Source organism: Cololabis saira, chromosome 11 (assembly GCF_033807715.1).
Source record: "Cololabis saira isolate AMF1-May2022 chromosome 11, fColSai1.1, whole genome shotgun sequence".
Classification (NCBI taxonomy): domain Eukaryota; kingdom Metazoa; phylum Chordata; class Actinopteri; order Beloniformes; family Belonidae; genus Cololabis; species Cololabis saira.
In genome coordinates this window covers 15,886,412-15,900,234 of record NC_084597.1, presented here as the reverse complement: position 1 = coordinate 15,900,234, position 13,823 = coordinate 15,886,412, and the positions used below count along the sequence as shown (strand labels likewise).

Below are 13,823 nucleotides of genomic sequence, written 5' to 3'. Positions count from 1 at the left end.
TGGTGCTGTGGAGTGAAGAGAAGGACAGAGTCATAAGTTGTATAAACCCCATCCCCAAAACAGTTAGGACGGTGTAGAGAATGTCTTTAAAAGTTGGAAAATGGCCAAAAAATGAAAGAAAAAGTAGATGGTGCTAAAAATAAACACCTGTATTGGTTAATTGTCACCAGGTCAGCGACATGGCTGGAAAAACTCTCCCCATCTTTATATCTCGGACCCTGCATATATCAATCAATCAATCAAATTTTATTTATATAGCACCTTTCATTCAGGTACATGAAATACAAGGTGCTTTGACATTTTGATTGAAAAATAAGCATAATAAACAAATAAATAAAAACTGGGAGACCAATGCACCCTGACATACAATATAGAATATATAAAATTTATAAAAAGATAAAAGTTCAAGGATTAAGGCTAAAAAATAATCAGTCCACAACAATAAAAAATGATAAAAAACATTATAAGAGATAGATAAATAAATAAAACAGATACCTTTAAAAAATGTTAAACAGAATAAAACTATAAAATGTGATGCTACATAAAAGCCAGACCAAAGAGATTAGTTTTTAGTCTACGTTTAAAAATGTCCACATTTCCAGCTCCTCTCAGATCCTCCGGCAGGCTGTTCCGATAAGATGCATAGAATCTTCTGAAAAGGTGCATGTATAGATTTTGGAGCAATGCTTCTATCCAGACAGGGAAGACCTTGCAACTTCCAGAAAGACAATCCCAATTTACATACTGCATTACTTACAAAAGCCTGGCTTAGTAGAAGAGTCCAGACACCAAACTGGGCTGCCTGCAGGCCAGACCATCCATCCATGCATTCTTCATGGTCATGGGGTCTGCTGGAGCCTTGCCACGCTTTCTTTAGGTGAAAGACATCTTGCTCGTCCATTCAGGGTTATACAGATAACCAGACAGTCCATAAGTAGAACAAAACCTCCTGGATCATGAAACAATTAAATAAAAAAATTAATTAAAAAACCCAGGACTGTTGAGCAGCTTGGATTCTTTATCCTCTGCCAAAAACATTCCTCCGAAAACTTCAGAAAGTGGTTTTCTCAGTTCCCTAGAGGTACCTGGATAGTTGGAAGAAAAGGGCAAGGCTACTCGGTGGTGAACGTCGTCCCGGATCAACTTTTCTGAGAGACATTGCTGCCATCAAATAAATTAATGAAAAGAATCAGTTCATATTTCACAAGACTGTAAAATGTCTCACTTTCAACTTTTGATACCTTTTTCATATTCTGTTGCAGTGTCCTAACTTGTTTGGAATTGAGGTTGTATAAAGTTCCTCCTTTGCTCTGTCCTCCGTGGTAAAAACAAACGAAGGTCATCTTCATGCCAGCGTGAGTTTAATGAATGGCACCTCCTGCCATAAAGCCATCTCCGGCCCATCCTTCATTAAAACATTAAGCTATTGATGACAGCTCCACATCAACGCCTGCTCTCCTGCTATTGAGGAATTCATCATAGTGATAGCTGAGGCCATTAGAACTACACAGTGTCCTCTTGGTGAAATCATAGCTTTTAATGGCGTAACAAAGTTCAGACGACCCGGCTGCACAGCACTAACACGGAGCTGCAGGGACAAAAAAAGAAACCCTTGCAGGCAGCCGATCACTTCTTAATTAATCACTGTGTTCTCATGCATTTTTCAGCAGATATTAGCTGTCAGCTACAGTTTGCGCTGCACAAAAAGGTATAACGAAAGTCTCCTGGTCCAGCAGGTCTGCTTGTCCTCAGTGAATACTATTTCAGGTCTGGAGAGTTCGACACGAGGGACAAGAAAAAGAAGAATCTGACAGGGGGTGGGGGGATTTCTGTCAAATCTGTTTCCTTTCTTTAATGCTGCTCTTTTCCCCTTCCTCCTCCTCCTCTACCTTTTTTTTTCCCTTGTCAATCACTGCCCTCAGGCTAGGCTCACTTCCTGGTTAAAGGAGAATCCCGGTTCCTGGTTCAGTGAATTCAAACGTGGTAAACTGGTAAGCCACACTCCCGAGACCCCAGTCCCTTTCCCCCATCCCTGAATGCCTCTCGTATTTTACAGAGCAAAATGGCAAAATGGCCCAAAGACTCGCCAGGCACATGGTATAGTCGCTACAAGAGAGGTTCCCTGGTAAGTGGCCCTGCATGCGGTTCCGGAGACCCGATCCAGATCGGGACTCTGTGTGCCTCAGGCTCTGCATGGTTCTGGTTCCGCAGTATGACGTATGTATCGAGCCTGGCTCTACGCTTGTTGGTTATTAAGTGATTAGGGGGCATGAGTCGAGCTGTGCCCACCTTCAGTCCAGCAACAGCAACGGGGCGATGCTCTCACAAGCCAATGGAGGAGAGGTTTGTGTACCGAAAAGGCGAGAAATTAACGCAAGGAAGCAAAACATTTGGGCATGTAATGGAGTACAACAAATTCCAGGCTCTATTATTTACTTTCTACACCTCTTCTGCATTAGGAGAGCATCTCTTAAGAGTGACAGAGTGCCTTGACAGTCCCATGACTCAAGAAGCTTAAGTGTAATGAATCATGTAATCATCATTTAATCAAACAGACCAGAGATTTCAGAGTTAATTCATCAAATTTACCCATTAAGTTCTTCGGAAGGCCATCTGCCGCAGACTCCAAGTAGCTCTGAGTCAAGCAAGTCGGGCACTCAGTCGCCACCCAAAAGGCTTCTGGGTTCTCAGTCACTGTTTACTTGCAACTGTGATGATAAGGAGGTAATGTTTCTCTGGAGATGTGGGGCTGCATCCACACACTGTTCAGGGATAAATAGGAACGAAGCATGAGGTGGCCCGGCCGCCTCTGAAGAAGAACCACGGTGCTGACACTCAAGACACAAGTCATGGAACAATTTCAATTTGTAAAAAAGTTTAGCCAGGTGAATCAGTCCCTGGTACCCCCTCACAAAAAAGAGGATTATTTCAGCTTTGAGTGTCAGAACGGAGGTTTTTTTTTCTTTTGTTTCATATGCATGTGCTTGCAAATGTTGGCTTCCCTGCAAAGAACGAGTCGAGGACGAACACATCCACGGTTTGCTGCTATGGCTGCATGGCAATGTCTGCATGCGGTCTATTCTCAGTAAGTCCTGCTTGTCTGAAAGACAACGTGAACATGTGGATCTGTTGGATTCCGGATGGTTGGTATGCAAACTGTCATTTACAGACATTAAAATAACCTGGGACTTGTTCCAGATCTATCTATTCAGTCAGGATTACAGTGTAATCAGCTCAATAAGATAAAGCTCGTTGTTCTATAATATGAGCGGGAAAAGCGATTCTAGGTTAATTACAAGGCAATTAACACATCATTACTGCCACATTTTCCCTATTTTGAATTTCTATCTTACACAATTTCTCAATTAGGATTAAAATTGGGTGGTTAGTTCTGCTTTCTTGTACGATAGTCGTTCCACATTAAGTCTTGATCATCTTCATACTGTAGCTTCCAGGCATTAAGCCTCAGGTATTCTACATCAGTCCTTTTATTCATTAACTTTTAAATATATTTCATATCTACTTCAAATTGAGACTTGTTTCATTTTATTCTCATTTTATTGCCTAAAAGAATTAAAGAACCAGTAAGTATCTTGTGTCTGAAGACAAATAACAACCTGGTATAGTTTGTTTTTTTGTAATCTGTTAGGAATCCACTGCTAAAAATAGTCCCATTTATCTCTTTGGTAACATTTAGGAATTACATTTTCTCATCTGTACTGAGATTATTTTCTTCTTTTACCATCAAAGTAGGAATGAAATGGCTTTCTGGGGATAATGCGGTCATCATTTTTAGTTTTAGTTTCCGTTTAACTGTCATATAAATACTCATGATTAAGGATTTTATTGTCTTTTCTTGTTGATCTAATTCCAGTGTCAATAGAAGCTGAGAAATAGTTTAATAATGCAGCTTATGAAAAACGTATTTTATTGACAGTAAACCTTTGGAAGTCCATTCACATCTGTCTTTATAGGCTTCGTAACCAAAATTACACAGCAGATTTACCCTGAAAAATCACGTTAATGCTTCCGTGACAGAAAATAATTTGTTGTAAATCCAGGAAATGACCAATACATCTTGAGCTCAGTTTGTGTATTTATGTGCAAAGTCAGCACAATCTACTCAAATGAATAAAGTAGTAATAAAAGCACAATAAAGGAATAACGTCAGTGACATTGTTTAAGCTCCTCTACTGTATGTAGCAATACCAATTCTAACCACATGGTGCAGCATATTACAAGAACGTTTGTGTGTCAGCCTGTGATGTACACCACAGGAACAAAGTGCCGGACCATCCTCACTCATTAACACAAGTTTGTCGATGGCTGTTTTTCATCAATGCAGCTCCCATGTGGCCAGATGTGGCTTTGCTACATAACGTAGCTTTAAAAGAGTTCCCTGTTTCATGTGCGTTTGCTCAAACCTGATCCAAGTAAGTTTTGACAAGTCAGTTCTTTTACACAAGGACACGTGGATTTTACCCAAAACACTAATTTTGTTAATATATTCCCTCATTCAAGTTCATGGAGTATAAAAAAAATCTGTTGAAATGTTGCGTACTTAGTAGTAGTAGTAACTTCAATGAAAATAATTAGTTGTTTTCTTTAGATGTGATTTGGATTTCCAGGGCTAGTAAGGGTGTAGTAAGTCTGGCCCATTCCGTACCAGCAGAAATGGCTGTAAATGAACGGGTTAACAGACCCATTTCACAAGAGAGAAATCTTTTCCCAGCAGAGGTAGACAAATGCCAGTGAATCAGAAGCTAACTTCAGTTCAAAACAAATAATGTACTTTGAGCTCAGCTGCAGGTTGAAATAGTGCAGTGTAAATGAAATTGTTTTGAATAACAGCTAACTTAGCCACATCCTAACCGACATGGCCGTTGGGCCACGGTGATTTAGTCAGCATGTTGTGTTTTATTCTTCTCAAAGGAAGTTGAATGAATTTGGTTGGGCCTGCTGCAGAGGATGGTAATATATTTACTCACATCTTACAGTCGCTGTTGTCAATAACAAACACGTCCTGTAAATCCCCATGTGGCAGTAAAACAAGAATACAAATTACAAGTCATAAATTGATTCCTGACTGACAAAACAACCCTGCAGAGTACAGACATGATTACGGCGAGTCGGTAAATCTGCCGCGTCTGCAGGATATTGTTTGCCTTGTTCACCTCATTATTTACACTCCTCTAGTGGTGTTAAAATTTTTCTTTCTCAACACCTTTTGTGTTGCCCCCCCACTAGCTTTCCTACGTGGATGCAGAGGGCAACCCCATCGGCGTGGTCCAGATGACGTTTATGCGACTGCTGAGCGCAGCTGCCCGGCAGAACATGACGTACAACTGCTACCAGTCGGTGGCCTGGCACGACCAGGACCCGGACAACTACGACAAGGCCATCCGCTTCCTGGGCTCCAACGATGAGGAGATGTCTTATGATAACAACCCCTACATCCGCTCCCTGGTCGATGGCTGCGCGGTAAGACACGTGAAATGCTTGTGTGTGTTTTAAGCAGTACTCGAGTTGTAAAAAAAAATCAGGGGGGATGGTGGATTTTGCATATGGGGACAGATAATTTGTGCTGATTACAAATAATATAATATATTACAAATAATAGCAGTGACCAAAACACCTGCAGAAATACTGCAGGAATGACATAGCAGTAGTTCTGAACTTCAATCAATATGCCTCTGTCCTTCACAGGATAAGTCAAATTTAGTTTCTAGTTAAAATGTCTCATTTTAGTAAAAAAAAATCTAATTTCACTTAAAACAAGACTCATCACTGGAAAAAAACAACAATTTTCACCTGTTTCAAGTAGATTTTCACTTAAAATAAGTAGAAAAATCTGCCAGTGGAACAAGATTTTTTTTGCTTGTAATGAGAAGATAAATCTTGTTCCACTGGCAGATTTTTCTACTTATTTCAAGTGAAAATTTACTTGAAACAGGTGAAAATTGTCAAATAAGTTGTTTTTCTGGTGATGACTCTAAATGTTGAAATAGCAAAACCACATTCATTGATGAAATGACATAAGGGATGGAAAGGGGGGGTGGCAGTTTTACAGGGGGGGGGATTTGGACCGTTTTTATTTCAGGGGGGGATGCCATCCCCCCTCATCCCCCCTCAACTCGAGTACTGGTTTTAAGAGTTCATGAGGGGTTCCTTTGACGAACACTTCCAGATAATTATGTTTCTGTTGTCTTTGAAGAGTCTCAGTATAAAAAAGGAACCCACCAAATTTTTTCCATCCTAATTTTCCCTATCGCTCTGTCTCCTTTCTTTGGCAGTTGAAAAAGGGCTATGAAAAGACAGTACTTGAGATCAACACACCAAAGGTGGAACAGGTGCCTTTTGTGGACATCATGTTCAACGATTTTGGCGGCCCCACGCAGAAGTTCGGATTTGAAGTGGGCCCCGTCTGTTTCATCGGCTAAGACTTTTCACTGAGCAAACGGAGAAAGAAAAAAGAAAACAATTGAAAAGAAAAAGAATAAGACAGTTTCTATTTGTAAAAAGTAACTTTTTTTTTTCCATAAAGCAACAAGTATGAATAAAATGAAATCATGTCAAGAACACAAGTGAAATTCCATAGGAATAGAGGAAATAACCTTGAAACCTCAGTGTGCCTTCTCCATCACATGCAAGTTTTGAAACTGGATGTCAGGTCCTTCCTCCTGCACGACACACTCGCAAACACATTCATACACAAACTTTCCCCATATCACACTTCATTTTGACAACAAAGGCGACGCTGAGAGCTGCAGCCGTTTCCAGACGGCCGTGGCGTTTCCCACGGACTCCAACCGATCTGGCTATCTTTAGTTTTGGTCACATGTTTCCCTTCTATTCTGTGCCTTTGTGTCACTTGTCTCTTGTTAGTTTGTTTGCTCATTCACTACAGGAGCTTCGTTTGTGCATTCTGTATATTTTTCCTGGCTGTATATTTTACTCCTGGCTTCAAAACATGCATGTGACTTTTTTTTTTTTAAAACCATGAGGTAGGAGACCATCCCAGATAACAAAGAATGTTTGGCCCAGTCCTGGCCCACATCTGCAGCTTGCGTCTGGCCCACATTTGGCTTTGACTGACAGCAATGACTTGGCCATGTTTACACCAGATTTGGCCCAATTCTTCTGATTTTTTGGACATTAGGGCTTCACGACACTTCCGATATCCCGCGTCAATGCCAGTTTAGGAAATCTGCGCCACAGCTGGCTGTTTTTAAATGCATCCCAAAACTGAAGTTTGGCCAGATTCACGACCTTTCACAAACATCTGGCCCTCATAGCACTTGCCAGGGCCGTAACTGAGCCATAAAGTGCCAAAAGCAGCCCAGATTAGGCCTAAATATGTGTCTGCTATCTGGGATGGAGCATCTAAACTGTGGAAACATATCAAAAGTGAGGACATTTGACTTGTAAGATGAAAGATGAAAAAAAAAAAGAGGAAAAAAAATTTGGTCAGAACCTGTCTTTGTGAAGTAAACTTTGTTGTAATTTAAGAACAGAATGGAAATAAAAGACAAAAACATGCTCTGTGATATTATGTGACACTTTCAAAACAAACAAAAAATAAGAGAACATTCCTCCTTTTGTGCCCTCTGAACTAAAATCACTTTGGTGGCAATATTGTTAACTTAATAAAGCTTTTTGTGTTTTTTCCTGAAATATTCATCTGTCTGACTATGCAGTGGGGGGTGTTGTCACGTGTTGACGAAAATACAAAGAAAAATCAAAACCATAGGTGCTATTTTCTCTTTTCTGTGGTGCTATGTATTTTCTTTCAAGTTTGTGTTTTTGAATGAAAGGAAAAAAAAATGATGGTGATGAAACTTAATTCCCAGCAGCCCGTTGAGTCGCTTCGCCATCACTTCCGACACACGTGGCCCTTTGCTGCATCCAATCTGGGTATTTTCTTTTTTTTGTGTTTTTATTTTTTTTTTTTTGTGGTTTTTGCATGTCACTTCTTTTACATATCTGCTTACGTTATCTCCTGCTTCAGCGGACCGCACGGATAACAAACATGTCTGATGCCTGTCTGTACCAAATGTTGGAATGACGAAGCTGAGGAAACTAAGAGGGCGCCTTTGGCTTTGTATATCATTGCTTGGAAAGCTGCATATTTTGTTCGTTTTTGCCCAAGTTTTTGGGAAGCGGTCTCGATGTTCCGTCTTATTGTCGGAGTTCCTGCGTGGACGTGATGTGGGCGCATCAGACCCCCGAAACCATCCACCAAAGGTTTTCACACACACGTACTTAGCTTTAAGGGGTTTGTCATCGTGTTTGTAAAAAAAGGAAACCAAATTAGCCAGATGGAAAAGTTTGTCCGCTTCATTTGCCTTTAATGTAATAAGGATCTTTGTACAAACTATGCACTCTATGCTTTTGACCACTAGTATCCACCACAGCGCTTCATACGTTGGGTCCCCTCCCCTTCTTTTTTAAATCTTCAAATATGTGACTTGAACCTTCTCTTAAGATAGCTCAATATGCTTTTAGATTTTTGGCTTTATTCCTCATTTTGTTGCAGTACACCCACATTTTTACTTTGCTCTCATTAAAAATTGACTTTTTTTTTTTTTGTAAATTTCCAGAACCAGCAGTGATGCTGTCATTGTTTTGTTTTATTTTGTAGATTTTCCATTTTGTACGTCTGTTTTGTTGGTTTTTCCACAGTTTTGTCAAACCTGTGTAATGATAAGAGAATAGAAGATTATATTGGTTTTTATGTCAATAAATTCAAGTTTACTGTGGCCATCCACTCTTGTATGTCTTTTGAAGCATTAAAACCTATCTGTATGCATGAAATTGTAAAGTTTTTTCTCTTGTTATGAGTTTGAAGAGCCACGTGATCTCCAGTCTGCTCTTCAGTCATCAGGATACTTCTTTTTTTTTTTTTTTTCAAATGCTACGGATGAAAAGAAAGATCATGTCCGCATTTGTGAAGTGGAGAGAAAAATTATGAACTTGTAACTCTACCAAAGCCAATGTCCATTTGTAGTATATTTATTGTATTATTTAAAATAAAATAATAAATGATAAATGATACCATAGTGTAAGTGTAAGACGCCGCATCTTTACATGACATTACACAGGGAAACATTTTAAGTTTGCACATGCTATTTCACACGATCTAAGTGTTGGAAATGAGTATCTTTAAATGGGCTAAAATCTGTAAAACAGACCTGGTTTCTCTTGTTATCTGCTCATGTGTGAGAGTTGATTTTGTCTGTTTAGCTCCTTGTGCTGCTGTCCTTTGTGCTTCAGCATGTGCCAGAGGCTCAAGTGTTTTATCGTTCCACAGAGGGAAGATCTTGGGTCTCGGCTCTTCTAATGACTCTACAATTCTCCAACAGCAGTTCCCTCCTGATGCTTCCAACAAACTCTGTCTCCCTGGGTTTATTTGTGGACCAACAATGTATGTACTTCTGTTACCTGGAGCTCATTTTTCTGCAGTGCCTCTAGTTTATACATTAAGCAGAACAAATGTGAACTGAGTCATCCACTGTGTGCATTTCCTGGACGCCTTCCTCAGCAATAATTATAATAAAAGATGTGCTTTAACCCTGCCACGCACCACTAATTTTAATAATGTGCTTTGATCCGATCTCTGCTGGAGAAGATGACTTGCAGCACTTCAAGTCTCATTTGGAAGAAAGCTTGCGCAGCGTGCATTAAGCCCAGCAGAGTGAATGGATAAACAAATAAATAAATAAAAAGTTGTTCTGCATGATAGCGTGATCAATATTTAATGCAGTGTTTACAGGATGGATTCAGGATGATCAGAGTGCATGAGGCAGCATCCTGGGAATGCGAGGGAGAAATCAAACTCCCTCGCAGTGGGATTGAGAGACGCTGCGTGAGGGCAAATTCAGGACATGCAAACAATCATTTTAGGACATTATGGAGCCGCTCAACAATATTTTGAAAGTGACTGCAGTACCAGTTTTGGCCATTTCTTACAGACGGCTCCTTTAAGTCAGGCAGGAATAACATGACAAAACCCACTCACACAAGTTTATACACACACATCAGTTATTTTATGGGTTAACAACAACGTGGGAGACTGATCAATTCAGGCAAGAAAAACAATTAGCCTACTGCTACCAAACAAAGATCTAAAGATATTAAATCATGAGTGTACTTAGTATTGCCCACATATTTCTTTTTTCCTTTTCTTGTTAAATTTATGGTACGCACAATTAACTGTCCAAAAGACTGGGTGCTAACTTTAACCGCTGACTATGATATGTACGATACAGTATGATACAAAAGCACTCTAGAAACATCAACTTTTAAAGAATCAGACGCTTAAGAAACCAAAAACCACCACTGTCACTGCAGGACAATTTGGGACTTGATACTTAAAGCAGCACAATGTAACTTTCAGGTTTTGTTGAGTTTGGCGGCATCTTTTGTACAAAAGCGGTAGTGCTTTACCAGAAAGAACAATACGTTTCCCATGAGCACCAGCGCGTACTGCCGGAAAACTCCTGTCCCGTCGCTTGCAGTTGTGTTGATAGCGAATGAAGACGGGACAGACTTTCAAAACTACTTTTCTGTTTCACCAAGTGAACAGATGGAACGAAAAAAAAGATGTTAAACTGCTGTAAAGGAACTGGAATTTACCGGGATACCTTAAACAAGGAAACCAGGGAGCGGTATATGGAGAAAATAATGATTATTAACGGGTTGGGTCCATATGAAATCCCCTATCAAAGAGTGGAGCTCCTCGTTGGAGCGCCACTCTTTAGTAAGGATTTACTGCCGCAGTTCTGCAGAACCCACGTCTTACAGTAGGCTACCTTGTTTAGGAGTGTTTGGCAGCTGCTTTGGTAAATGTTTGACTCGCCATGTGTTTCAATAAATTAGTATAATAGTACAACATACAGTACATGTTTTGTATCACTCTTACTTCTCTTTTCTTTTTCTTTTTTTTGACTGCTACAGTATATTATGCTGAAGAGGCTCCGAGGCGTGAGCAATATTTTTGTTTCCCTCGTGAGATTATTTTTTTACTCTACAGCTAAAAATAAGAGTTAATATTTTTTCCTCAACAAACTAGTTTTATCTGAAGATTGGGGTTAATCGCAGCGCAACTGCGTTTAGCTGGCGAAGTGGGGAATAAAACCTGATCCGACCCCGGTCTGTGTGTTGTGTTTGTTTGTGGTTTAATATACCCGTGTTTTCATCCGACCCGTCTGTGTGTGTGTTTGTTTGTGATCATGTGTGGAAGGTTGTTTGGTCGTTACAGCCGCGATCCAAGCGAGCCGACGACTCTTTCACTCTTTTACTCTGTTATATCAGATACTTGGCCTGCGTGGTTCTGCCTCCGAGCAGGAAAGCGGTGAAAAGTTAAACCATTAGCGATCTTTTCCCCATGTCTGTTATGTGGAGCTGCTGCAGCCACAACACAGCAACAGGTTCCCAGCTTCTGCTGAGCTCTGCGCTCCAAGCCCCACCCATTTTCGTCTCGATTGCGAATCGGGAAGGAGGGGGAAGTGACGTATGCCGTAAAGCAGTCAAACCCGTAAAAATGTGTAGTTTTTTAGTGTGGCAGGGTTCCTACCATGCTCCTCAAAGTTACATAGTGCCAGTGAAGGCGATACAGACCCCTCAGACCATGACAGAGGTGTCATTAAACCTGTTGGAAGTTGATGTACCATCACAATGATTCTGGAAATATTACATTAAGGTGGAAAAGTTACATAGTGCTGGTTTAATTACAACTTCAAGTCAATGAATCGGCCTCCAATATGTCAAAATTTGCTTAAATTAATTTAGTGAGCCTAGCTCCTTGGGACTCAGGCAATCTTGTGGCTGATTGCAAGCAGAGGGGGCAGCGTATTTTAATGCTTTTTTATTTTTGGAGCATGAGGAGATGAAATTTTATTGAGATACTGTTTTGTGATTGCTGCCATAGTGTCTTGTTTTTAGATTACCTAGCTCTTTTTATAATGCCCTGTCAGGATTTGACATTTCTCCCAGTTTCACTTCTGTCTTGACCCTCCTGTTTCCCATCTGCCCTGATTGTCGGCCCAGAGGACGACCCCCCGAACAGTCTTGCCGGTCGGCCCGGCCCCGAGGGCGACCCCCCGAACTGTCTCACCGGTCGGCCCGGCCCCGAGGGCGACCCCCCGAACTGTCTTGCCGGTTGGCCCGGCCCCGAGGACGGCCCCCGGAACTTTGACCATGTGTTGGCCTGGTTTTTTGATCCTGCTCAGCAGCGTTTTTGGTTTGGTTTTGCTGAATAAATCCTGCTTTTGGTGAACTCCTGCCTCCCGCTCTCCTGCGTTTGGGTCCTCAACAAACTACCCCGTGACAGAACAGACCAGCCTGTATGGACCCAGCGGGAAAGTACCTCACCCTCTTTGAGTTCTTCTGCCGGGAGGCGAAGAAGAACCTGCGCCAGGTCGAGGAGGAGGAGTCCGCCTTCCGGGGAACACGCCTGGCTCGAGGGGGGCACCAGCCCCAGTTTGTTCCTGTTCCGGCGGTGGTCCCGGGCACATCGTCTCCTGTTCCGGCGGTGGTCCTGGACGCATCAGTGTGAACTAAGCACTTCTGTCATTTTACGTTTTATTTTTATGCTGTTATTTTGAAGAGCACCGTTCTTCCTCTGTTACTTCAGTTATTGATGAAGCTTAACTTCCTGTTCCCGTCCGAGTGTAGCAGCATGCTAATGCTGCTCCAGAGTTGTCTCGTGAAAGGAATGTCACTACGAGGTGTATGTCGAGGATAGCTGCTAGCAGGCTGAGCTCAAATTTAGCGCCTTTGGAAAGCAGAAGGAGGTACGGAGAGACTTGTGGTGAATCATTGTAAAAACGAGTGAATAATTTTATTTAAAACAAACGGGAAAACTGTAATTATTTTTATTTAAGTAAAAACTGTAATTCATAATGGTTTAAAAGGTTTAATTCATGTAAAAAAATGTTTTGGGAGTTTACTAAATATTCTTTATGTGAAGTTAAAAATGTGAACATAATTCCTCTTCATTATTCGTGGAAATAATATGTATTGTGGGATTTGTATTATTTTGTCCATGTACATATAGTTTTCACGGTGCCAAGTGCCAAAGAATGCCAGGCGAAAGGAGGAGAGAACAAAGTTGCACCAGTCGAAGCTCTCTGCATCTTGTGTGATTAATTCAACTGGCCCGCTACAGTGAAAACTCCTTGCGACGGCTGCAGTGGACAACTACCCGGCTGCAACAGACCTACCATCCCTGCAGAGAAGCTGACGCCATCTCATCTGAGATCCAGCTACGAACCTGTTACCAGCCAGCTGACTTCACTCACACACATGTCCTGCACAGGCAAGATTAAAGGGACAACACACTAAAGGTACAACTAAGGACACCGAAAAAGACATTGAGTACCAAGAAGCAATAAAACTGTTTACACAAACATACAAGCTCACAGTTGAACTGAAGTGTCTTAAATGCTTATATAACATTTTGAGGTCAAAATGAATTTTGTGAACTGGTTTTCAACACGTGACAATTCTGAAAATGGCACACGTGTCTAAAGAAAAGTAATTAACGATATGTCTGTTTACGAAAGAGTTTAAAGGGTGAAGCTCTTAAGCTATCAATGTTTAAAGTGCTCATTAAGGACATGTTTTTGTGGTTACTGCTAAAAATCCTTTTGAACGTCCATAACATGTTAATGCTTGAAATTAAGAATTACTCTGTGGTAAAAGATAACTACAGCTTACAAGTGTGAATTCAGGCATAGGACAATCAAAAGCCACGTCAGAGTTAAAGCAGTTGCGCAAACAAACAAAATGTCAACCCCAACAAAAGAAACAGACAATCCCAC

General features: G+C 41.0%; 1 protein-coding gene across 2 annotated transcripts in view; it reads left to right on the top strand.

Annotated features, from left to right (window-relative positions):
* Positions 1-8,759, top strand: part of col5a1 (procollagen, type V, alpha 1) — a 96,132-nt gene extending 87,373 nt beyond the window's left edge. Inside the window, exons 64-66 of one of the 2 annotated variants that reach the window (XM_061733793.1) lie at positions 2,057-2,125; positions 5,248-5,481; positions 6,294-8,759. In XM_061733793.1, coding sequence (XP_061589777.1) covers positions 2,057-2,125; positions 5,248-5,481; positions 6,294-6,440 — 450 coding nt within the window. In that variant the 3' untranslated portion in view covers positions 6,441-8,759. Of the gene's footprint in view, positions 1-1,922; positions 1,992-2,056; positions 2,126-5,247; positions 5,482-6,293 lie in introns of both variants that reach the window. The other variant, XM_061733792.1, reaches the window with a different exon arrangement.
* The last annotated feature ends 5,064 nt before the right edge of the window (positions 8,760-13,823 follow it).